The 25,531-nt window shown below is 37.8% G+C and overlaps 1 protein-coding gene across 2 annotated transcripts in view; it reads right to left on the bottom strand.

Moving 5' to 3' along the window:
* APC (adenomatous polyposis coli) overlaps nt 1-25,531 on the bottom strand; it is a 219,452-nt gene that overhangs the window by 115,439 nt on the left and 78,482 nt on the right. The window contains exon 2 of one of the 2 annotated variants that reach the window (XM_006875510.1): nt 14,552-14,704. The exons of the other annotated variant lie outside the window; for it this stretch is intronic. Coding sequence (XP_006875572.1) covers nt 14,552-14,686 — 135 coding nt within the window. The 5' untranslated portion in view covers nt 14,687-14,704. The remainder of the gene's footprint in view (nt 1-14,551; nt 14,705-25,531) is intronic. 2 annotated transcript variants of the gene reach the window in all.

Below are 25,531 nucleotides of genomic sequence, written 5' to 3'. Positions count from 1 at the left end.
GGGGGTGTGTGTGTGTCTTTCTCTTTTTCACTGACTCTCCACTTGACCCAGCATGACGTCCTTTATCTAGGGACTGTTCCCTCCTGATAATATGTCTGAAGTATGAGAAATCATCCTGGCTTCTAAAGCGCATTCTGGCTGTACTTCTTCCAATACAGAGTTATTCGTTGTTCTAGCAATCCATGGCACTTTTAATATTCTTCACCAATACCAAAGTTCAAATGCATCAATTCTTCTACAGTCTTCCTTATTCACTGTTGAACTTTCACATGCATATGAAGCTACTGAAAATACCATGGCTTGGGCCAGGCACACTTCATCTTCAAACTGACATCTTTGTTCTTGAAGACTTTAAAGAGGCCTTTGTGCAGCAGATTTGCCTAATGCAGTATGTCATTTGGTTTCTTGACTGCTGCTTCCATGAGTGCTGAAAATGGATCCACACAAAATGAAGTCTTTGACAATTTCAATCGTTTCTCTATCATGAACTTAATTTACTGGTCTAGTTGTAAGGATTTCTGTTTTCTTTACATTGAGGTGCAACCCATACCTAAGGCTGTGGTCTTTGATCTTCATCAGTAAGTATTTTAAGTTCACTTTGTTTCAGCAAGTAAAGTTGTATCATCTGTATATTGAATATGATTAATGAGCTGTTCTCCAATCCTAATGCCATGTTCTTCTTCAGATTTTGCCCATAAAAATCCTCCAACAGTTTGAGTCAAGGCTTGAGTTGTTTCTTCAGTTCTCTCAGCATGAGAAATGCTAAGTGTATTCTTCCCATTTGGTTTGCTAATTTCAGGTTTTGGTCCAATTCATTATAATATTTTGTCTTCTCAGGCTGCCCTGTGAAATATTCTGTTCAGCACTTTCACTGCATATCACTTCTGTCAGTCGCATTAGCTACTTACTCTATTTTCAAGAGCAAGAGTCTCTTGACATCTCATTTTTGGTTTTTGTTTCTTTTACTGTCTTTCTAATAAAGACCTTTTTCTTTCATTTATGATTTTTAAAAAAGAGTTTTTATTATGAATAAAATCATGGAAGAACACCAGTTTTGAACTCAAACAATCATATCGTTTCACTGCAATGATTACAATCACCTCCATACACCATAAGTTAACAGTATTTGCCTCTATTCTTTTTTTATTTGGACACAGGAACATACATATATATAATCATTTAAACAACCATAGGGCACATTTTGCAAGCCAGCCTCCTGCATGCCAACACACAGCATTTCTCCTTCCATGAGTCTAGAATCCTCAGCTGCTCTGTCTCTCTATGCCATCACCTCTACACCTCATCTCTGGTGTTGCTGTTTCTCTGGTTAGGATCCCACGTTCTGCTCATGCTCTTCCCTCTAGATGGTCCTATATTCCTCGAATATAATATTAACTACTCCTCCCTTTTTGTCATGTATCTTCTACCTTTACAGTTATGAAAATCAAAATTAGTCATGATAGTAATAACTCACTATTGAATCAAAAGAATCCTATCCCCAACTCCTTTCACCAGACCCATCTAGACAAGATGAAAACTATTTAGTGGGGATTCTACTCTCCCCGCTTCACTCTGAAACTAAACTCCCTCTTGAAAACTTGCAATACAGCCACTTCGTGCCTTTATGGCCATTTTAAGTAGCCAATGTCTAAGCTGCACCTCCCCATCAACCCTATGTATTGAAGGGATAGGCTTAATCCTCGATGTGAAGTCTCCCTCAGTTGGTATTTTGAGCAACTACATCTATAAGCAAAGATCAAGGTCATCAAATTACAGCAATTTACACTTGTTTCCTGTATTAAACTTCTTTACCATCCTTTAGTTAAGTTCTGCTCAACAAGCCATTCAAAGTAGGTCAAATGGGTATACTATATGCAAGTTTGGGTGTTCTTGCACATCTCCCCCCACTTCATATCAACTGCATTCTTCACTCCCAGCTCTAGCAAGCCCCCAGTGGTTAGATCAGTGCCCATGGGCTCAGGAGTTCCCAAGTCTCCCCAATCTTTGGACTAACCAGTCCTTCCTTTTCTCTGTCTCATCTCAAGGTCGACAGGAATCTATGGAACATGGTGGAACTCTGCCCATGTCTTCATTATTGCCTTTCCCCACTTCGACTCATAAGTAGACCAAGGTGATCACTAGCAAGCTTACAAGCTTACTTGTGTGTTCCCTTTGTGTTTCAGTCTTGGAGGGGGTTTGTCCTGAAGGGACTTTTCTTGCCTTGATGTCTCCCAGTTGAACAGCTTTCTTGTTCTTTTAACAGCCTAAGAGTCTGCTTTTTTTTTTTTTTCTAACCTGCTGATATTTCTTTCAAGAAGTATCATCTGTTTCTCTATTTGCTCCAGGTGGGTCTGCATGTTCTTTCAAGTGGGTTATGTCCCACCTCAGAAGGTTCTGCATGGGGCTCAGGATTCCATCTAAGACCCATACTCTACAAGGGCTCAACAAGAAGCCTATTTCACTGGGTAAATTCTAGAATCCCTTCTAGGTATTCCAATCAGTTATAGGCTAAAGACAGGCTTACAAGTTTCTGTAAGTATTTCCAATATTCCTCTCTATCCCACTTAAATGTCTACTTTACAGTAGTAGGCAAGGGAAACCAATATCCGCAAGACAGTCAAGCACTTTAACATTATTTCCCCTCTTTTACCCATTCAGACTAAGCCTTGATCCTTGTACCACAGAGCCCTGTTGTTCTAAGGTTGAGTATACATCACTATTTACCTCTGTCCCTTTTAGCTCATGCACACCTACCTGAGTGTTCCCCCATCTTCCTTGTTCTTCCATCCCCCTTCCCCCTTTCTTGTGCTTTGCCTTCCCCTTCCTTGTATGAAAGTATGTTTTTAAGTTATCATTTTGTTACTCATTTTCCTCACCTACAAATTAAAGATAAGTTATTAGAATTGTCAAAGAGATTCAATGAGAAAACACTGTAAAGTGCTGAAAACCAGTGACACAGTAAGAGCTCAATTACTCTTAGCGATTTGTTATTATTCCTATTGTATAAAATTTGTATTCATATTGTATATAACATCATCACTATTATCATTAGGTGCCATCAAGCCAGTTACTTTGATAGTAATCTTATGCACAACACAATGAAACACTGCCCAGTCCTGTGCCAACCTCACAGTTGTTATGCTTGAACCCATTGCTGATACCACTGTGTCAATCCATCATGTTGAGGGTCTTCCTCTTTTTTGCTAACTTTCCACTTTGCCTAGTATGCCTTCTCCAAGGACTTGTCCCTCCTGATATGTTCAAAGTATGAGAGACAAAGTCTTGCCATCCTGGCTTCTAAGGAATATTCTGGCTGTACTTCTTTTTATTATTTTAAAAACCTTTTATTGTGCATTGAGTGAAGGTTTACAGAGCAGATCATCAGCTTTACACTCAACAAAAATCATACACTTTGCTTCATTACATGGTTGCAATCCCCTTCATGCAGCAACAATTAACTATTCGCTTTAACTGTTGCATTCTTCCCTGTGTTTCCTGCTACATTCATCTTACCTCTAATAACCTCCTCTTGTTGTATAATGCCTGTCCTGTGACCCATGTTAACATATGTCTACCCTCTAGCCTGTGAGTAATTTTCCTAATCCTCTACACTCCCCTGTAACCATCATAGATTTTCATATTTATTTTTTACAGTGGGACATTTCACATTTATTCTTTCATTAATCTTAGGATTCATTGAAATCCATATATGTATATATATATATATATATAGAGAGATTTAGATATACACAAGAGCACTCCAGAATATATAATTAAACAACAAAAGGGCACATTCTGCAAGCCTGTCTCCTGGCTGCCAACACACAGCCTCTCTTTTCTTGAATCTACAGTCCTCAGCTGCTCCCTCTCTCCATGGCATCATCTCTGCCTTCGTCTCTGGTGTTGCTGCTTCTCTGGATAGGGTTCCACATTTTGCTTGTGCTCTTCTCCCTTGGTGGGTGGTCCTATGGTCCTCTGTTCCTGGAATGTAAGATTAACTGCTCCCCCCTTTATGCTACAAAACTTCTACCTTTACAGTAGTGACAGTTGCAAGCATCATGATAACAATTACTCACTACTGAATCATAAGGATCTTATCCCCATCTCCTTTCACCAGACCCGTCTAGACAAGACAAAAACTATTCAGTGGGGATTCTACCTTCCTCTGCATACTTTAAAACTAAACTCCTCCTTGAAAATTTGTAAGCCAATCACTTTGTGCCTTTATAACCCTTCCCCCCCATTTTAGGTAGCCAATGTCTAAGTTGCCTGTCCCTATTAACCTTGTGTACAGAGAGGAAAGGATTGATCCTTGATGTGAAGACTCCTTCCCTTTCAGTTGGTATCCTGAGCTACTCTACATCTTTAAACATAGGTCAAGTTTATCAAATTGTGGCAATTTATATTTATTTCCTTTATCAAATTTTTTTATCTTCCTCTAGTCAAGTTCTAATCATCAAACCACTGATACTAGGTCAAATGGGTACTATTTGCAATTTTGGGCATTCTTTTGCATTTCCTCCCATTTCCTATCAGCTGGAAGCTTCACTCCCAGCATTAGCCACGGGCTGAGTCTTACAATGCTCTTGATGTAATTCCACAACTCCTACGATGCTCTTGATGTAATTCCACAACTCCTCCGGTCTTTAGGTAGTTATTAATATTCAATCTATCAAATCTGTTCTCGAGATGGTCTCCAAATTCAAGTAGGATAAATTTAAGGTCACATTTTGGCTCTTGTTTTCATTTTCTTCAACTTAAATTTGCATTGATAGTCTGTTCCACTGTTGGCCTTTTTTTTTTTTTTTTTTTAATCTTATTGTGAATTTAATAAAGGTTTACAGAGCAGATCATCAGTTTTATATTCAGCAAACCATATACTCTGTTTCATTACAATGACTACAATCCCCTTAATGTTCATTAAATATTTATCTCTATTTCCTTTGCATTCCTCCATGTGTTTCCTGCTATCCTTCATCTTTCCTCTGCCAACCTTCCTCTTGAATACTGCCCTGGCCTTACTTTGGCCAATCATAATTAAGCTTCTCCATTGTCACTTCCTATGTATGCAATCATTTTGATTCCTGTGTATCCTGGTGAGGTCCATGTAGTACAGTTGCCACTTAAGGTTGTTGAAAATATATGAATAAGTCTTTGGTCTTGCAAAATTCTATCATTTGATCTCCAGCATCATTTCTATCACTAAGGTCTTATTTTCCAACTACTGATCCTTCCTCTTTCATTTTCAACTTTCACATTCTAGTCACCAGTAACGATGAACGCATCTTGATTTTGGTGGTGGTGGTAGTGTGCGGTGGAGTCAGTTCCGACTCATAGTGATCCTGTACAGGGTTTCCAAGGTTGTAAATCTTTATGGGAGCAGAAAGCCTCATCTTTCTCCCACAGAACATCTGGTAGTTTCGAACTGCTGACCTTAAGGTTTGCAGCTGATTTGTAACTACTACGTTACCAGAGTTTGATCAGTTTCAGATTGAAGAAATTGGTAGACTTCTTCAATTACATTATCTTTGGCTTTTGTAGTCGGTGTATAAATGTGAGTAACAGTTGTGTTAACTGGTTTTCCTTGTAGGTGTATGGATAGTATTCTATCAGACAGCACTGTACTTCAAGATATATCTTGAAATGCTCTTTTTGGTGATGAATGCAATAGCATTCCTCTTGAATTTGTCATTCTCAGGGAACAGTTTACAGAGATGGAAATGATCACCTTTAGAAGTATTTTTATTTGGGGGATATTCATATAGTGGACAATGCAGCACACTAAAATAAAATGAACTGATATATGCAACAGGATGGATGAATTCCAACTACTACTTTAGGGAAAGAAAAGTGAGATAGATACACCAAAGAAACTCTACATACTATATTATTTCATATATGAAAGTAAATAAAAAAGTAATGCTACAAAAATAGAAACGTCTGTTAAAGAAAACCATCAAATGTGATTTTAATATAAACCTATTAAAATTTAATGAAAAATTTATTTTAAAATATAAGGAGTTCCTGGATATATCAGTTCATTACATATACATTTTTTGGGGTGTGTGTGATCGACATTTGAAGTTTAATTCCTTTTTTTTTTTTTTTTTAGTATTTATGTGAATTGAGTGAGTTTATAGGGCAGATCATTAGTTTTACATTCAACAAGTCATATACTTTGTTTCATTACAATGATTATAATCCCCTCCATGTACCATCAGTTAACAGCATTACTCTATTCATTTTAGTGGGTTTTTTTTTTTTTTTTTTTAAATACTCAGGCATATATAAGAATTTACACCACTAAAGGGCACATTCTGCAAGTCTGCCTCCTGGCCACGAGTTCTCAAGTCAGTTCTTTGTATTTTAATGCCATATTGCTGTTAAATGCCTTTGAGTTGGTTCTGTCTCTTAGCAACCCCATATAGGGTTTCCGAGGAACGACCTGTGGATTTGATCCTCTGACTTGTGGTTAGTAGGCTACTGCTCATCCTATAGAGCCAAACTAGTATATTCACTATATGAATATTCTCCAATTTACTTATTCTTTTTCATCTTGATGGAATGTTGTTTCCAGTTTGGAGGCTCTTAGGTAAAGTGCTGGAATGTTCATTCCTGTACATATCTGTCAGTAGACATATGTACTCACTTCTCTTGAATAGAACTACTGAGACATAGGACTTAACTTGAAAAGAAACTACCAGCTGATTTCTCAAGTTGTCGTCCCATTTTATACTTCTACAAGCAGTTTAGTATATTTTATGCTTCACATCCTTACTACCATTTAGTGTGATCACTCTTTTAATCGCTTTGAATAAAAGTGAAGTGGTATTTATATTGCCCTGATGACAAATCATGTGGAACACATTTTCATGTGCGTACTGACCATTTATCTGTCTTTATAAATTGTCTTTACAAATCTTTGATTCTTTTTTCTAAAACCGCATTGTCCTTTTTACTAGTTTGTAGGAATTCTTTTGTCTATTGTTAATCAAGCCTTTTGTCAGACATACGTATATATTCCAGATATGTTCTACTATACTATGCTTGCTTTCTCATTTTCTATTTTTCAAAACCATTTTATAGAAGTCTTTTGATAAACATGTTGTTGTTAGGTGCTGTCGAATCAGTTCCGATGCATAGTGACCCGGAATAGGGTTTCCAAGGACCAGATGGTGGGTTTGAAAAGCCAACCTTGTGGTTTTTATTAAAAAAATATATACAACATATTTTTTATTAAAAAAATATATACAACATATTTTTTATTAAAAAAATATATACAACATATTTGCCAATTCTACTTTTTTTTCCATGAACAAGTCAATGATACCAATTACATTAATCTTGTGTGTAACCATCACTAGCATCCACTGCCAAGTTTTCCATTACCATAAACAGAAACTCAAGAGTGGCTTTTGATGAACAAAAATTCTGTTTTCAGTAAGTCCAATTTGTCTTTTTTTTCTCTCTCTCTCTTTTCATTTTATGAGAAAACAATTCAGTCTTCTTGAAAAATAACTTAGGGAATAGGTTCATGTTCTTGAGGTGAGCAAAGATTTCTTAAACAGAATACCAAAAGCACTAAAGAAATCTTTGCCTACCTCAAAGACATTTAGCTAGTCTCGATGTTTTCTTCCAGAAGTTTTACTGTTTATCTTTCACAGTTTAGGTCTATTATCCATTTTGCATTAATATTTGCATATGATACAAGATAGGGCTCTGGGTCCTTCCCCCTCGCCATCCCTCAAACATACCTTATTTCTCCTGTACCATTTATTAGAAAGGCAATCTTTCCTCCACTGATTCACATGGATGCCTTGGTCATAAATCGGGTGACAATGAATGTGTGTGTCTCTTTCTAGACTCTGTTTTGTTAGTCTATTAGTCTAGTCTAAAGGACGATGGCACCTAACAACACCAACAATAATGATCACATTATGTTAATAGTTTTACATCAAGTTGTTGTTGCTAAATGCCATTGTGTTGATCCCAACCCATAGTCATCCTTTAAAGGGTTTTCGAGGAGGGGCTGGTGAGTTTGAACCGCTGACCTTGCAGTTCAAATAGACTTTGCAGTCCAGTGCATTAATCCAGAATGCCATACTAACATCAAATAGGTTATAGTAATTTTTAGCCATTATCCTTCAAATACTGTTTTTGTACCCATTCTTTCTTTCCCTCCTTCTAAAACTTCAGTTACAAATAACTTAGACTAGTTGCCTGTGTCACACATTAACTCTCACATGCAGTTCTTTTGTTTCCTTTATTTCCCCCTCATCTCTTCAGTTTGGGTATTTTCCATTTAGCTTGCTCCAAATTCACTATTTCGTTTACCATATTCAACCCATTTAAAATCAGAAATAACAGCATCAGAAACATTTTTCTGTTCTAGACTGTGTAACTGGGTTTTTCTTCCCTGTAGATTCTATTTCTTGGCAGAAATTTTCCATTTGTTCATCTGTTTGGTCCATCTTCTCTCTTAAAACATTTATAACAAGGTTAATATCCTTGACTATTAACTCTAACATCTGGATGATCTTGGGGTCTGCTTTTATTTTGTATTTGTTCTCTTGATCATCAGTTATTTTCCTGTTTCTTTGTATCTCTTGTAACTTTTGACTGTTTGCCAATTAATGATGCCTAACGACAATAATCTACTGGGGCATATTGCCAGGTCTTTCTCCTAGAGTCACTGGTGGGTTCAAACTTCCAGACTTTCGACAAGCAGCCACGCACTTAACTACTGTGCCACTTGTAAGCACCAATGAATTGGCTGTGAACCACAACCACCCTGTATAGGGTTTCCAAGGAGCAGCTGGTGAACCTGAAACGCCAACCTTGCAGTTTAAACCAACGTTGCAGTCCAGCACATTAACCCACAGCATCACACCATTGTGTCAGTTGTTGTCAAGTGCTGTCGAGTCATTTCTGACCCACAGCGACCCAGCAGAGGGTTTCCAAGGAGCAGCTAGTGAGCTTGAACTACTGACCTTTCAGTTCAAACGACTTCTCAGTCTGACACATTAGCCCACAGTGCCACACCAAGACTCCATTGTGCCACTTGTTGTTGTTGTGACGTGCCATCGAGTCAGTTCCAACCCATAGAAACCCTGTATAGGGTTTCTGAGGAGCAGCTGGTGAGCTAGGACCACCCACCTTACAGTTCAAACGGCTTTGCAGTCTGGCGCATAAACCCACAGCATCACATTCCTCAGTATACCATTAATCCACTACTAATGAGTTGGTTCCAACTCAAAGTGACTCTATAGCACTGAGAACTGCTCCTTAGGGTTCTAGAGATTTATATCTTTATGGAAACAGATAACCTCGTCTTCTTCCTACAAGGTAGTTGGTATATTTGAACTGCTGATATGGTGGGCAGTAGCCTCACGCCTAACCCAGAGTGCCACCAGGGATGCTTAACATCATTACTGCTATTGTTAAGTGATGTTGAGTTCAGTGTTTATTCTACAGTGTCATACCAAGACACCATTAATGTATCATTGTTGTTTTTCAAGTGCTGTTGAGTTGGTTTAGACTCATTGCCACTCTGTATAGGGTTTCCAAGGAGCAGCTGATGAGTTTGAACTGTTGATCTTGTGGTTTAAAACCACAGCTAATTTTTACTGAGTTTTAGATAAAACGTTCCCTTCAGATAGTTTTAAATTCTTTTCATTATTAGATATAAGTACATTTAAGCATTAAATCTTCAAAATAAACTATGAAATGCATCAAAATAAAAATTACAAATGTTATTTAAAATTTAACCTTTGACCCATTTTTTCATGATTTATCTAGATACATGTACATGATTTTATAGTTTACAAAGCAATGCACAAATATATCATTTTGTCGAAATGTATATGCTCAAATCAATAGTTTGCCTAGCGAGAATTTTTCTTTATTGCATGCCATTTCTCAGTTTAAATGTTTCACATATTTGTATCACTTTATTTACCTACTCTTAGCATTTGAAAGTCAGTTAGGTTGAGTTCTAGATATGAAATAAAAATACAGCACACACATTTTTTAAAAGTTTATCTACAGTTTCTGCTTTTATCTGATTTCAAGTCATTGAAGTCCCATATAATCTACTTTATTATAGAAACTGTCATACATATACCTAAGTACAGAAACTTAACAAGCTCCCACGTATCCTCAAGCTTAGCTTTAATATTAGTTATGGTCAAATTGATAATGATCAATTTATGGCCAATCTTGTTTCATCCACATGCATAATCACCTCCTCCACCCCACTGACTCCAGATTATTTTGAAAACAAATATCACATATTGTAACATTTTTCTGTAAAATTCTATTCTTTCCAAGCACAACCACATGCCATCATTATACCTAAAAAAAAAAATAAAAATAAGAAAGTAACATTTCCTTATTATCTTCAAATAAACAGTTAGTGTTCACACTTCACAGGAGCCCTGGTGGTACTGTAGGATGTTGTTGTTGTTGTTATGTGCTGTGGAGTCGGTTACGACTCATAAAGACCCTGTACAGGGTTTCTGAGGCTGTAAATCTTTACGGGAGCAGAAAGCCTCATCTTTCTCCCGCGGAACAGCTGGTAGTTTCAAACTTCTGACCTTGCAGTTTGCAGCCCGATTTGTAACCATTACGTTACCAGAGCTCCTTGGTACTGTAGGATAAGCACTGCAAAGTCTGTAGTTCAAACCACTAGCCACCCTGCAGGAAAAAGAGGAGGCTTTCTAGTCCCATAAAGACTTACAGCCTCAGAAACCCCACAAAGGGTTGTATGAGTTGGGATCAATGTCATTAACTTTTTCTTATATTTTACAGACTATAATACACATACAGGAGTTAGGGTATGGCACTCTAAGATAAGGACTGGATTGCTAACTTCAAGGTCGGCCGTTCAAACCAATCACCCTATATCGGGTGGCTATGAATCAGAACCTACTCAACAGCACTTAACAACAGCAACAAAAACATACAAAATATTTTTTGTTTGGATTGATCCCATGTACTCAACAGCAAAGTTTTATTGTCTTTTGCCACTAGGTGGTACTGCTGAGTAAATTTCAGGCATCCTTAACTTGTACACAATCTGGTTGAAAGTGACACATCTTGACCTTTTTTAGGATAAATAGGCCAATGATTAGGAAACATTATTCAGATTATATAATATATTCTGAAGTCTAATAAGTGATTCTGGGGAATAAACCATTGTTCTGCATTAATTTTAATCTAATGTAGGAAATACCAATGTTTTAAATGTCTTCACAAATCATAATTTTAAGGCAAAATAAGCAAAACAGTTCTTAGGTAAGAGATGCATAAATAATTCATTTTAAGGCTATAATTGTTATGATACCATATGTGGCCCAATCTTAAAGAAATAAATGAAGGAATTTCCAATGATATTTGCAAAAGCACTTGCTGCTTTGTTGTTAGGTGCCATTGAATCGACTCACTGCCTAGTCCTGTGCCAACCTGACAATCATTGCTATGCCTGAGCCCATTGCTGTGGCCACTGTGCCAATCCATCTCGTTGGGGGATCTTCCACTTTTTCTCCAACCTTCCACTTTACCAAATATGATCTCCTTCTCCAGTGACTGCTCCCTCCTGATAATATGCCTGAAGTCTGGTCATCCTGGCTTCCAAGGAGCACTCTTGGCTATACTTCTTCCAAAACAGATCTGTCTGTTTTTCTGGCAGTCCATGGTACTTTTAATATTCTCCTTCAACACTGTAACTCAGACGCTTCACTTCTTCTACGGTCTTCCTTATTCACTGTTCAACTTTCACATGCATACGTGGTTATTAAAAAATATCATGGCTTGGGTCAGGGGCACCTTAGTCCTCAAGCTGACATCTTTGCTCTTCAACACTTTAAAAAGGTCTAGTGCAGCAGATTTACCTAATACAATACGTCATTTGCTTTCTTGACTGCTGCTTCCTTAAGTGTTAATGATTGATCCGAGAAAAATGAAGTCTTTGACAACTTCAATCTTTTCTCCATTTATATGGATGTTGTTTATTTGTCCAGTGGTGAGGTTTGTGTTTTCTTTGCATTGAGATGCAACCCATACCGAAGGCTGTGGTCTTTGATCTTCATCAGTTAAGTATTTTACGTTGTCTTGGCTTTCAGTAAGCAAGGCTGTACCATATGCACATCGCAGGTTGTTAATAAGTCTTCCTCCTATCCTGCTGCCAATGTTCTTCTTCATATAATCCAGCTTCTCGGATTATTTGCTCAGCACACAGACTGCCTAAGCATAGTGAAAGAATACAACCCTGGCACACACTTTTCCTAATTTAAAATCATTTGGTGTTCCCTTGTTCTGTTCAAACAACTGCCTCTTGGTCAACGTTCAAGTTCCTCATGAGCACAATTAAGTGTTCTAGAATACTCATTCTCCACAATGATGTCCATAGCGTGTCATGATCCACACAGTGAAAGTCTTTATGTAGTCAATAAACCACAGGTAAACATCTTTCTGGTATTCTATTCTTTCAGCCAAGATCCATCATATGCTGCTAACAATCATCAATTCATGGTCAAATTGAGACATGTTGTTTTTATTGTTAGGTGCCATTGAGGTGCTTTCAATTCATAGTAAGCCTGTATAGGGTTTCTGAGGAGAGGCTGGTGTGAATCGCCGACCTTGTGGTCCATTGCATTATCCTGCAGTGCCTTCTCGATCTTCAAACAGAGACATATGTACTTGTACTGTCACTCTCATGACATCCCATTTCTGCATGGAGTTGGACCTAAGATAGGTTAAAGTATGTCTCAAAAAATAATTACGAATTTGTTTAAGTATCTAAACAAAAATTTACCAAGAGATCTCTGAGTTCTGTACCAAAACACAGACCATACTTACTGTCCAGATAGGCCTGCCAGGATGCATTATCTGCAAAATGTACCACCAAAGTAGATGAAAGAGCAGTCCTCTTTGGAATTTCTAAATTCTGTACCTTTTATACTTTAAAAAGATATGCCAGGTACAATAAATTTAAATATACTGCATTGATAAGTGTTAAAGTGTCAAACTTTAAAAACAAAAATTCATTAGGCAACTGATTGGAGTCCTGGAGTGGTGCTGTAGGACAAGCATTGGCCTGCTAAATGTAAGGTCGATGGTTCACGCTCACCAGTCTCTCCTTAGAAACCCTATACAGGGTCACTAAGGGTCAGAACCAACTCGATGGCACTTAGTAACAACAGATAATTGATTAGGATTTTTTTGCTTTAAGATATCACTCACAGTTTGCAGGAGTCCTGGTGTGGCGCTGCCAGATAATGCACTAGACTGCAATGTTACTTTGAATCACAAGGTTGGCAGTTCAAACCCATCAGCCAACCTTGAAACTGACTTGACAGCACTTAACAACATAGTTTGCAGTAAGAAACGAAATGTTTATTTACAGTATATCTTATTTCAAAAATAATTTATGCTATATATCTTGAAGATCTATCATTGTTGGAAACAATTTTACCACATAGTCATTCAGAGTAGAAAAGATATTTAGATATGGATACACAGAATAGTACATTTGAGTAAAAGGTTGAACTATGATGATATTAGATATAAAGGGAAGAAGAGGAGCAAAGTGATATACAGAAGCCTGAAGAATGAGGAAGAGCTTGAAAAGCATACATACAGAGTAAAAAGAATTAGAAGAGAGTAAAAACTGAGTAAGGAATAAGAGTAGTGAGCAGAGAGGAAGACTGGGCCAAGAACTCAGATGTATAGTCCAGGAACAGAAAACAAAACAAAGCAGGAAGAAATTTTTTAAAGGAAAGGAAGTGTATTTTTTGTCTATGATCTCTAAGTCTATATACTGTTGTAATTCAACTTTTTGAGAGATCGGTCTGTTACTGGAAATTGCAACAGCAAAAGTTTTATCCTGAATTATTTTTAAATGAACATATTTTCTTCACTATAGATGGATTATTTTACAACTTTTTTTGGAGATTACTACCGTTTTTCAATACTATTAGGCATACCAATTTTAGGATTTGAACACACCATGGAAACCATCTAATTCTTTATTTTCCAAACAAGGCAGCTTAAGACCAGAATGGTTAAAGTCAGGACTAGGACCAGGTACTGACGTAGTTCAAGGCTCTTCTCAATAAGGTGCCTTGATTCTCTTGATTATCTATCATTGCAGCACTAAGTGGTAACAAGGTCTGAGGGAATTGAGGGGGAAAGCTATATTTAATGTTTGGGATGTATTCTAAAGTTGTAAAGTTAGTTTCTATAAATTACACAGAAAACCCAGACTCAAAAGTGATGCGAAAACATATATATATATGTATGTAGGTAGGTATTTTATGTTTAAAAACAACTAAGAACTAACTAATCACTAGAATTTTATATCAATTTTCTTCATATAATTTATCAGATGAATCCAATATACCTTGTATAAAAATGTTAAACTCTGTAATAAAGGGTTTACATATCACTGTCTGTTTAAGTAACTTTTAAGTAAAGTGTCTTTTCCCCAAGTTCATAAGAGAAATTTCTGAATAAATATGGATAAACTATAATTAAAAGTCAGTCTTGATACCTTCATATTAGATGCCTCAGTTTCCAGTTTTGTAAGATGATTGGAATTATCTTCTAGCTCTTGTCGAAGGTTTGAGTTCTCCATCTTCAGTGCCTCAACTTGCTTTAACAACTGATCATATGAAGCTGCAGCCATCCTTGGCTACCCTTGGACCTATAAGGTTAAAAAGTATTTTGAAATACACTACTAAAAAACAAAAACAAAATTGTGGCTGCTTCTATAAAAAGAAAGGGGTAACAAAATCCTTTAGACGTTTATTAACAAGAATTGTGTTAAAATGCTAGATTCAGTGTCAAAATAAACTGTTCATGTAGTAGACTTTAAGAAGATGAAAACCCAGGGTCTTCATTGAAGACAAATAGGACTAAGTAAAGGAGAACTTCAGCAGTGTTTGGCTATATTTGTCTTTTTATGGATGAGATTTCTATCAGGTTAGATGTTTTTAAGGCTTCAAGATATTTTATTTGGTCTTACAGGCAAAACTTAAGAACTATAGTCACAGATAAGAAATGCATTATATTGATAATATTAATTTATATCTGATCTTGCAATAGTTTAGGCGTAACTCAGATTTTTGTTCTCCCAAAATACTCTCAGAGAAAAACGTCACAGAATTTTGAAGCCAAAAAGGATTAATGAGATTAGGTAGTCCATAACATAACTTTTCACTGATAAGAGACCAGTCTTAAACATCATCTATGAGGAAGTAGTTCTGAAGTTTCAAGAACTCATTAAAAGGTAGTCAATCAGCTACACAGTGGGCATGATGGACACTAATAGAGACTTCAAATATTTTTAAAGGAAGATTAATAAGAATTACTAATATTTGATTCTATTAACACGTATTCAAAAAGATGAATGTGATTGGTCATGCTATGGCATACATGGTCTTGGGACCCATTGACAGACTGAGGACAAAAGACACTTTAAAAGACTTGATGATTTCAGGAGACTGTCAGAGAGCAGTGAAGCAGAATCTAGCAGTTAAATTACATGACTGTGAAAAAATAGTGGGGAAAAAAAAGAAGATACAGAAGACAGGTAATGAGTTCCATAGTATAAAGTATTAGAGAAAGCCTGGGGTTATATTAAGACTACACAAGGACTATTCAGAAGATCCAGATTATCTTTTTAGTTTAAATTTACTTTGCAATAACTAAAATTTCTATCAATTAATTTTCTAATTGTTAAAAAGTATTATAAAGTTTCCCTCACTCGTCTGGCAGTTTATTGTACTGTGGTGGCTTGCGTGCTGCTGTGATTCTGGAAGCTATGCCACCACAGTTTGAACACAAGCAAGGTAATTCATGGTGGACAGGTTTCAGCTGAGCTTCCAGAATGAGACAGACTAGGAAGTAAGAGAGATGGACTACTTCCAAATATTAAATCAGTGAAAACCGTATGAATAGCAGTGGAATACTGTCAGACAGCACCAGAATAATGAAACATCAGGAATAGCACCAGAATATTGTCAGATATAGTTCTGGAAAGGAAGGCACTCAAAATATGACTAGTGAAGAGCTTCCTGCTCAAAGTAAAGTTGACCAGCATGGCACAAATGGAGTACAGCTTTCGTGACCTTCATTTGCTAATGGAACACATAAACATCTATATTCTTGACATTCATTATAGCAGACTGGTATTGGCCATTTTAAATTTAACATTCACATGGTTCACTATGCCAGAAGTGACAAATTGAAGAAGAATGGCCTTACATTCATCATCAAAAAGAACATTTCAATGAAAAAAAAAAAAAATTCTTTGTTGGTTACCAGTGGGGTTGGAGTGGGGGTGGGTGGGTTGGGATACAGGGAGGTGAAGGTAGAACACAGAGTAGGGGCAGACACATCATACTTCGGGTGTTGGGGAGGGCAGTACACAAGAAGGGCAGGGAGTGGAAGAATAAGGTAGATATGGGAACAAAGAGAAAGGTTTGCATGGGCTAAATGGGTCAGAGGTAAATAGTGATGCATGCTCAACCGTGGAACAACAAGGCTCTGTGATACAAGGATTGAGGCTTAGTTTGAAGAGGGGAAATAATACTAAGATGCTTGACTGCCTTATGTATATTGGTTTCCCTTGCATACTATTGTAAAATGGACACTTGAGTTGGATAGACGAATGGCAGGAAATATGATTACAGAAAGCTTGTAAGCCTGTCTTCAGCCTATAACTGACAAGAATACAAAAAAGGGGTTCTACAACTTTCCCAGTGAAATAGGCCTCTTGTGGAGCCTTTGCAGTGTATAGGACCTTAGGTGGAATCCTGAGTTCCATCCAGAATCTTCTGAGGTGAGACATTCCCACTAGAAAGGACAAGCAAGCCGACCAGCCTGGAACAGATAGACCAACAGACGGTACATCGTCAAAGAAAGACCATCAGGAAAAACCCAAAACAAATATGGCAGTGTGACAAGGTACTACAAGAATAAGCATGTTGTTTGTCGGGAAGCCTTCAAGGCAAGCATTCAAGTTCCTTCAGGACAAACCCCCCTCTAAGACTCAAACTCAAAGGGAACATGTGAGCAGGCATGTAAGCTTGCTGACGTCACATTAGTCTACTGGTGAGTGGAAGAGTGGGAAAGGCAGCAATGAAGAAATGGACTGAGTTCAACCACGTTCCATAGACTTTTGTTGATCTGGAGATGTGAAAGAGAAGAACGGTTGGTTGGTCCAAAGTGTAGTGAGACCTGGGGACACCTGAGCCCATGAACAAGGAGATAGCCACAGAGGGCTAGATCTGAGAGTGAAGCATCCAGCTGATACGGAGTGGGAGGATGCATAAAAGAACAGCCAAAGTTGCAGATAGTACCCACTTGACTTAGCCTCAATGGCTTGATAATCAGAACTCGACTAGAGGAAGATTTAAAACAAAACAAAACAAAACAATTTTTGATACAGGAAATGTGGGTAAATTGCTACAATCTGATGAACTTGACCTATACTCATAGAGGTCGTAAACTCTAAATACCAACAGGGTGGGAAAGAGACTTCACATTAAGTATAATGCTATCTCCTTTGTACACAAGGCAGATAGGGATGGGCAACTTAGACATTGGCTACCTAAAATTAAGAGGACATAAAGGCACGAAGTGACTGGCATACAGGGTTTAAAGGGGGAGTTTAGTTTAATAGTGTGTGGGGGAGGAAAGAGTTGCCACTGAATAGTTTTCATCTTGTCTAGATGGGTCTGGTTAAAAGAGATGGGGATAAGAGTCTTATGATTCAATAGTGAGTAATTGTAATTTCAACTGTCACAACTGTAAAGGTAGAAGTTTTGTTAACAAAAACAGAGTAGTAGTTAATCTTACAGTCCAGAAACAAAGGACCCTAGGACCATGAAGAAGAAGAGCACAAGCAGAATGCAGGACCTTATCCAGAGAAGCAGCGACACCAGAGATGGACATGGAGAGGGGGAGCAGCTGAGGACTCTAGATTCATGGGAAGAGAGGGACTAAGAGCTGGCGGCCAGGAGGCAGACTTGCAGAATATGCTCTTTGGTGGTGTAAATTATTATATATGCCTGAGTGTTTGGGGAATAAAAAAAGAAAAAGAGCTAAAGTGAATAAAGAGAAACACTGTTAACTGACCGTACATGTAGGGGATTATAATCATTGTTAATGAAACAAGATGTATGTTTGTTGAATGTAAAACTGATGATCTGCCCTGTAAACTTTCACTCAATCCACAACAGAAACCTTAATAAAATAAAAAAGTAACATTTCATGATCTATTCTGAAGTACAATGTTGTCTATGATAGGTAATACCCATATACCTACAAGGAAGATGAGTTAATACAATTATTATTCAAATTTAGGCCCCAACCACTAAAGTCAGTGAAGATGAAATTGAAAAATTCTGCCAATTTCTTCAGACTGAAATTGATCAAACATGCAATTAAGATATATTGATAATTACTAGCAATTGGAATGCAAAGGCTGGAAACAAAGGAAAATACAGCCTTGGTGACAGAAATTATACTAGAGATGGCATGATAAAATCTTGCAAGATCAATGACTTCTTCATTGCAAATACCTTTAAACCAACATAAAAGATAACTATATAAATAAAACCTCACCAGAAGGAATACACAAACATCAAGTTGACAACATCTGTTGAGAGAGACAGTGGAAAAGTTTTATATCATTAGCCAAAACAAGGCCAGGGACAGACTGTGACCCAGACCTTCAATTGTTCCTATGCAAGTTCAGGCTAAAGCTGACGAAAATGAAAACAAGTCCATGAGAACCAAAATATGACCTTGAACATATCCCTGAATTTAGAGATCATCTAAAGAACATATTTAATTCAGTATACTAGGCACCAATGACCGAATAACAGAAGAGTTGGATGATATCAAGAACATCATACAGGAAGAAAGCAAAAAGTCATTAAGAAGAGAAGAAAGAAGAAAAGACCAAAATGGATATCAGAAGAAGACTCTGAAACTTACTCTCCAGAGTAGACATGCTAAAGCAAATCAAAGAAATGATGAGGTAAAAGAGCTGAAAAGAAAATTTCAAAATTTTCAAAAGGCAGCTCAAGAAGGCAGAAACATGCAGAAAAACCTGGAATTAGAAAAGCAAGAGAGAAGAATACGCTGCTCAGCATTTTCAACTTGAGGGAACTAAAGAAAAAGTTCAAGCCTCGACTTGAAATATTGTAGGATTCTATGAGCAAAATATTAAATGATACAGAAAACAACAAAAGAAGATGGAAGGAATACACAGTCACTGTGCCAAAAAGAAATGATTGATGCTTGATCATTTCAAGAGGTAGCATATGATCAAGAGCCAGTAGTACTGAAGGAAGAAATTCAATGTACACTGAAGGCACTGGCAAAGAAAAAGGCTCTGTGAATTGATGGAATACAAATTAAAATGTTTCAACAAACTGATGTGGCACTGGAGGCACTCACTCATCTATGCCAGTAAATTTGGAAGACAGCTACCTGGCCAACTGATTGGAAAAGAGTTATATTTGTGCTCATTCCAAACAGAGGTGAATCAAAGGAATACAGAAATCATTGGATAGTATCATGAATATTGCATGAAAGTAAATTTTGCTAAATATAATTTTTAAACAGCTGCAACAGTACATTGACAGGGAACTGCCACAGGTTCAAGCCTGATTCAAATGAAGACGTGGAACGAGGGATATCATTGCTGACATCAGATGGATCTTGGTTGATAGCAGAGGATACCATAAAGATGTTTTACCTGTTTACCTGTGCTTTATTGACCAGACAAAGGCTCTCAATTACTTGAGTCATGAAAAGCTATGGACAACACTTCAGAAAATGAGTATTCTGGAACACAACTCATTCATTAGGAGCTTGTACATAAACCAAGAGGCAGTTGTTCGAACATAACAAAAGAACAATGAATGGTGTAAAATTAGGAAAAGTGTAAACCAGGGTTATATTTTTTCACCATACTATTCTATCTGTATGCTGAACAAATAATCCAAGACGCTGGATTATATGGAGAAGAACATGGCACCAAGACTGGAGGAAGACTCATTAACAACCTGCGATATGCAGATGATACAACCTTGCTTGCAGAAAGTGAAGAGTACTTAAAATACTTACTGATGAAGGTCAAAGACCACAGCCTTTGGTCTGGGTTGCATGTCAATGTAAAGAAAACAAAAATCCTCACCTTTGTACCAATAAATGACATCCAAATAAATAGAGAAAAGACTGAAGTTGTCAAAGACTTCATTTTGCTCGCATCAACCATTAACACTCAATGAAACAGCAGTTAAGAAATCAAACAACATATTGTATTAGGCAAATCTGCTGCACAAGACCTCTTTAAGAGAGTTCAAGAGCAAAGATGTCATTTTGAACTCTAATGTACACTTGACCAAGACATAGTATTTTCAATAACCACATATGCATTTGAATGTTTGACAATGAATAAAGACCATAGAAGAATTGGTGCCATTTGAGTTAAGATGTTGGAGAATATTGAAAGTACCATGGACTGTCAAAAGAACAAACAGATCTGTGTTGGCAGAAGTACGGCCTAAAAGCTCCTTGGAAGCCTGGATGGCCAGACTTCTCTCTCATACACTGGACATATTATCAGGAGGCACCAGTCCCTGGGGAAGGACATCATGTTTAGTAAAGTGGAAGCAAAAAAGAGTAAGAACCCCAATGAATGGCACAGTAACAGCAGAAATGGGCTCAAGTGTAGCAACAATTTGAGGTTGACGCATAATGGAGTAGTGTTTTGTTCTGTTGTGCATAAGGTCGCTTGTTATGAGTCGGTACGGACTAGACAGCACATAACAACAATTATAAAGTGTGTACTTACATCATACTTAATGATCCTGACCCCCTGAACCAAAGGCTTCTGTAATGGCACTGTAGAACACTGGACTGTTAACCACAAGGTTGGCAGTTCAAACCCATCACCCGCTCCTTTGGAAACCCTATACAGGGTCACTCTGAGTCATAACCAACTTAATGGCACTCAACAGCTGCAATGAAATCCATTAAATAAAATACGACACACATGTTATATGAGCCAAGGACAATACTAGACTTTAATAATTAGAAGTGAAATCATGGGTCTTAGATAGAGTCCATGATAAACTTGGCTTAACCCAGTAAGACCTAAGGAAGAACAGTCCTGGGAGGTTGAGAGTACTTATGAAAGTCTTTATAATTAAAGAGAATGTGCAAGAGACTAATATTTGGAGACTGAAATCTTAATTTTACTTACTTGCTGTTCTAATTAAATCACAGGTTGCTATTAGGATTAAATAGCAAAAGGTAGTCTGAAAAATAAAAGTGGCATATAAATATGCTGTACTATTGAAATATCCACGTAATATAATTTCCTTATGGATCTCTGGCAGTGTAGTGGATTACGAGCTGGGCTGCCAACTGTAAGGTCAGGTAGGCAGTTCAAATCTATTATATGAGACTTTTTGCTCCTGTAAAGATTTACAGCCTTGGAAACCATATACAGGGTTACTATAAGCCAGAACCAACACCATGGCACACTACCACAACTTCCTTAATCACACTTAATGCTAATCTCCTATTAAAATTACCACCACCATCAACAATAATAGACAAGCTGTGAAAAAAGTAATTCACCCTCTTAAAGAAGACAGGAGTCATCTCAAGAGTGAGGAGCAATTTACTGAAGTGATCCAGGATAACATTTTTATATTTTACATCATTTCATTAATAAGCAGACCTGTACAGATAGTATATTAAAAATCATAGGATAGAGATTTTAATAATGCAGGCATTAAAATGCTTTATTTAAAAAAAAAACAAAAAAAAAAACCAGAGAACAAACAAGATGGCAGATCAGGTAGAAATGCAGTGAGGAGCTCCATCAGCAGCCACAACAGCATACTGGACCAAGCAGGCTCAGGGGATGGTGCCAGAACTCTGAACTACATATAAAGGAATATTTAGAAGGTTGGAAGGGTTACAGCTAGGGGAATTTTTAGCTGTATCAAGAAATCCAGTGTTTTCTAATTCAAGACACTTAGCTGCTCACAGAGCCGCCATCTTGGGCGAGACCAAGTGTGGAAGGATCAGAGCAGTCACGAACACCTGACAGAACCATGGAGATAAAGGTGTGCACATTCTTTTTTGTGTTTTTTTAAAATCTGTTCATTAGTTTCTCGCTGCCTGCAGACCTCCATTCTGGTGACTAGAGGGGGAGCCTGAACTAGCAGACACCCCCACCCACCTCCAGAGGATTCTACTATGCATGCGCACAAATCTCCTCGAAAAGCAAAGTGACAGTTTCCATTTAAAGCCAAATGGCAGTGTAAAACAGATACAGCCGGCCCTGAACTGTTTATCACTAGGAATAAGATCTGAACAGGGATTATGGAGTGGGACAAGCAGACTATAAAGGAAATAGGCCGAACATTAAATCCTGAGTTACGACATAATGACCAACAGTGGCATCTTGAAATTTCTCAGGAATAAGAGTGAAAAAGGAAGTCCAGCTCTTGATCACATCTTCCTGGAGGCAATTATAAAGCATAAAAAATACCAAAACGCACACCCATCCATGTCCTAAGGCCACAGATAACTCCTGAATATGCCCCCCAAACAGAAACAGATGACATCAGCACATGTCCAGAAACGAGATAAATTGACTGAGATGAGCTTGAAGTTGACCTACACTCTATACTGGAAGATGGGCAGACTTTGGAAATGCCTGAGAAGGAATTCAGAAAAATGATTATAAAATGTTATCAAACAACTATACAATGTAGTTGAGAAAAATAAGGAAGAAGTCAGAAAAGCACTACAGGAACAATCAAATAAGATAAATACAGCACTGGGAACAATTCAGAAAGAGATCCAAATTTTTAATAATAGAATATCAGAAATGGACAATATACTGAAAGGGCAAGGAAGCAGAATTAAAGAGATAGAAGCTAGAACTAGTGAGCTAGAAGATAAATCTCTCAATGCTACAAAGATAGAAGAGCAAGCACAAATAAGGATAAAAAAATCTGAAGGCGGCCTATGATTCATGTTGGACAACATGAAGGGGAATAACTTAAGAATTATCGGCATTCCGGAAGAGGAAGAATCACACAATTCCACAGAGGAGATAACTGAAGAGTTTCTGGAAGAAAATTTCTCTAACGTCCTGAAAAGCAAAAAGATAATAATTCAAAAAGTTCAACAAACCCGAGAAAGGATAGATCCTAAAAAACAATCACCAAGACATATAATAATCAATCTCTCCAAAATCAAAGATAAGGACAGAATCCTGAAAGCAGCTAGGGAAAAGAGAAGTGTAACGTACAAAGGCAAGCAAATCAGATTAAGCTCAAATCTCTCAACAGAAACCATTCAGGCAAGAAGGCAATGGGGAGACATATATAAAACCCTGAAAGAAAAAAAAAGCTGCCAACTAAGAATCCTCTACCCAGCAAAGCTACTAATCAAATATGATGGTGTAATCAAAACATTCCAGGATAAACAGAAGCTAAGGGATATTGCCAAAGCCAACTCTGCTATGAAAAACATCCTAAAGGAAGTTCTGTGGATTGAGAACCAACAAGAACAGACAACAACCAGAGAATGTCATATGTGGCAGTATTACCCTGAACTCAAACGACAAATGGAAGCGTCAAGAACAGAATAAAATGATAAGAACAGAGGGTCAGGTAGGTCAGTCTATGATCAAAACAATTACAATGTGAAAGAAGGTAAACACAGAGGAACAGAGATCCAGGTGGTGAGAAGGTCAGGTAGATTACAGGATAAAATAGACTGTCTTAAATGGAGGGACGTGTTAATGCAATATAAGGTAACCACAACAGTGGGGTTGGGGTGGGGGGCTTAGTTTGGATGTTGGGAAGGGCAATATAAGAACGGAGTGGAGGTAGAAGAATACGATAGACAGGGGAACACTGAGACAGGTTTGCATGGCCTAAGTGGGATAGAGGTAAATAGTGATGCATGCTCAACCTTGGAACAACAGGGATCTGTGATACAGGGATCTAGGCATAGTTTGAAGAGGGGAAATAATATTAAAATGCTTGACTGTCTTACGAATATTGGTTTTCCTTGTCTACTATTGTAAAATGGACACTAGAGTGGGATAGAAAGGAATGTTGGGAAACATGATTACAGAAAAGTTGTAAGCCTGTCTTCAGCCTATAACTGACTGGAATACCTAAAAGGGGTTCCAGAACTTGCCCATTGAAATAGGCCTCTTGCAGAGCCTTTGCAGAGTATAGGACCTTAGGTGGAATCCTGAGTCCCATCCAGAACCTTATGAGGTGGGACATTCCCACAAGCAAGGATTAGCAGACCAGCCTAGAACAGCTACATCTTCACAGGAAGACCATTAGGAAAAACCCAAATCAAAAATGTCAGAATGACTGGCTACTACAAGAATAAGCAAGCTGTTCTCCAGGAAGCCATCAAGGCAAGCAATCAAGTTCTTCAGGACAAACTCCCCTCTAAGACTGAAACTCAAAGGAAACACATAAACAGGCATGTAAGCTTGCTGATGACCACAACAATGAAGAAATGGGCTGAGTTCAACCATAGTCCATTGACTACTGTTGACACTGAAGTGAGAGAGAGAAGAGGAAGGGCTGGTTGGTCCAAAGTGTAGTGAGACCTGGGGACACCTGAGCCCATGGACAAGGACATAGCCACAGAGGGCTAGAGCTGAGAGTGAAACATCCAGCTGATATGAAGTGAGGGGAGATGCACAAGAACCCCTGAACTTGCAGACAGTACCCATCTGATCTAGCCTTGATAATCAGAACTTGACGAGAGGAAGATTACCCAAAAAAAAAAAAAAATTTTTTTTTTTTTTGGACAAAGGAAACAAGGGTAAATTGCTACAATTTGATGAACCTGACCTATACTCATGGAGGTTGTTGTTGTTATGTGCCGTGGAGTCAGTTCCAACTCATAGCGACCCTGTACAGGGTTTCCGAGGCTGTAAATCTTTACGGGAGCAGAACACCTCATCTTTCTCCTGTGGAACAGCTGGTAGTTTCGAACTGCTGACCTTGCGGTTCACAGCCCAATTCGTAATCACTACGCTACCATAGCTCCTTACTCATGGAGGTAGTAACTCTAAATACCAACAGAGAGGGAAGGAGTCTTCACATCAAGTATCAATGTGATGCACTCTGTACACAGAGTAGATAGAGACAGGCTATTTAGCAATTGGCTACCTAAAATGAGAGGACGATAAAGGCTTACAAGGTTTCAAGAGATGGTATGGAGGTTGGGGAAGGGGAGGAGAAAGTGTCTCCACTGAATGGTTTTCATCTTGTCTAGATGGGTCTGGTGAAAAGAGAAGAGATGGGAATAAGATTCATATGATTCAATAGTGAATAATTGTTGCCATGACTAATTGAGACTGTCACAATTGTAGAGGTAGAAGTTTTGTAACAAAACCAGGGGAGTGGTTAATCTTACAGTCTAGAAACAGAGGACACTAGAACCATCAAGG

Source organism: Chrysochloris asiatica, unplaced genomic scaffold (assembly GCF_000296735.1).
Source record: "Chrysochloris asiatica unplaced genomic scaffold, ChrAsi1.0 scaffold00330, whole genome shotgun sequence".
Classification (NCBI taxonomy): Eukaryota; Metazoa; Chordata; class Mammalia; order Afrosoricida; family Chrysochloridae; genus Chrysochloris; species Chrysochloris asiatica.
The sequence above is the reverse complement of the archived record's forward strand: the minus strand, read 5'-3'. Positions and strand labels throughout refer to the sequence as shown.